The sequence below is a fragment of the Benincasa hispida genome, chromosome 1, assembly GCF_009727055.1.
Source record: "Benincasa hispida cultivar B227 chromosome 1, ASM972705v1, whole genome shotgun sequence".
Taxonomy (NCBI): domain Eukaryota; kingdom Viridiplantae; phylum Streptophyta; class Magnoliopsida; order Cucurbitales; family Cucurbitaceae; genus Benincasa; species Benincasa hispida.
The window spans coordinates 58,696,947-58,698,711 of record NC_052349.1 but is presented as its reverse complement, the minus strand read 5'-3'; the positions used below and the strand labels follow the sequence as shown (position 1 = coordinate 58,698,711).

The 1,765-nt window shown below is 44.2% G+C and overlaps 1 protein-coding gene across 1 annotated transcript in view; it reads left to right on the top strand.

Moving 5' to 3' along the window:
- The window catches only part of LOC120078271 (uncharacterized mitochondrial protein AtMg00860-like), a 2,332-nt gene extending 1,634 nt beyond the window's left edge, over positions 1 to 698 (top strand). The window contains exon 2 of the mRNA XM_039032495.1: positions 294 to 698. Within this exon, the coding sequence (XP_038888423.1) occupies positions 294 to 698 (405 nt within the window). The remainder of the gene's footprint in view (positions 1 to 293) is intronic.
- Positions 699 to 1,765: the final 1,067 nt, after the last annotated feature.

Below are 1,765 nucleotides of genomic sequence, written 5' to 3'. Positions count from 1 at the left end.
TGAGAATAAAGGACAATGACATACTCAAAACAGCTTTCCGTTCGAGGTATGGACATTATGAGTTTATAGTGATGTCGTTCGGTCTAACGAATGCACCAGCAGTACTCATGGATTTGATGAATAGGGTGTTCAAGGAATTCCTCAACATCTTTGTGATTGTTTTTATTGATGACATCTTGATTTATTCCAAGATAGAGGCCGAGCATGAGAAACATCTGCGAAAAATTTTAGAGACGTTGAGAGCCAATAAGTTGTATGCCAAGTTTTCTAAATGTGAATTTTGTTTGAAGTAGGTGTCCTTCCTAGGGCATGTAGTATCGAAGGAAGGTGTCTCTGTGGATCCTGCAAAGGTTGAGGCAGTTACGAGTTGTGCTCGTCTAACCACAGTCAGTGAGGTGCGCAATTTCTTGGGGTTAACAGGCTACTATAGACGATTTGTAAAGGACTTCTCTCGCATAGCCGCCCCATTGACTAAGTTGACCCGGAAGGGAGTAACATTTGTTTGGAATAAGGCTTGTGAAAATAGTTTCCAGGACCTCAAGCAGAGGTTAGTTTCAGCCCCAGTTCTTACAGTACCGAATGGATCAGGTGGTTTTGTCATTTACACTGATGCGTCCAAGAAGGGGTTGGGATGCGTATTGATGCAGCAGGGCAGATTAGTTGCTTACACTTCACGTCAGCTAAAGAAGCATAAATAGAATTATCCCACGCACGACTTGGAGTTAGCAACAGTGGTTTTTGCTCTCAAGATCTGGAGACATTACTTATATGGAGAGAAGATATAGATCTTCACCGACCACAAGAGTTTGAAGTACTTTTTTCACTCAGAAAGAGTTAAACATGAGGCAAAGAAGATGGTTGGAGCTGGTGAAGGATTATGACTGTGAAAGTTTGTACCACCCAGGAAAAGCAAATGTAGTGGCAGATGCTCTAAGCAGAAAGGTGTACAATTCAACAGCCATCATTACTAGATAGACTCACTTGTGTAAGGAACTGGAGAGGGCAGAGATTGCAGTGGCTGTGGGAAAGGTCACGGCACAGTTAGCACAGTTATTGGTGCGACCGAGTCTAAGGCATAAGATTAATGATCCGCAGTGAGACGACCCTTATCTGGAAGAGAGAGTTCGTAGGGTGGAGTCAGGCCAGGATGGCGAATTCTCAGTTTCAACGGAAGGTGGTCTCCTTTATCAAGGTTGTTTGTGCGTACCAGCAGTTAGTGATATTAAAGATGAGTTGTTGTCAGAGGCTCATAGTTCCTTATTTTTTATTCACCCTGGCAGGACCAAGATGTATCGGGACCTGAAACGTTACCACTGGTGGAATGATATGAAAAGAGAGGTTGCAGAGTTTGTCAGTAAGTGCTTGGTGTGCCAGCAGGTGAAAGCCCCGAGGCAGAAACCAACAGGCTTGTTACAGCCATTGAGTGTACCAAAATAGAATTGGGAGCATGTGTCTATGGACTTCATCGTGGGGTTGCTTCGGACAGTCAAAGGTTTCACTGTGATATGAGTTGTGGTAGACAGACTTACGAAGTTAGCACATTTCATACCTGGGAAGTCCACCTTTTCAGTGAATAAGTGGGCATAGATATACATGAAGGAGGTGGTGAGATTGCATGGAGTGCCCGTGTCCATCGTGTCGGACAGAGACCCTCGTTTCACGTCTAACTTCTGGAAGAGTTGCAGGTCTCCTATGTGTTGGGATGAGGTAGGGGAGAGAAAATTGTTAGGACCTGAATTAGTGCAAACCACGAATGAGGCAATAC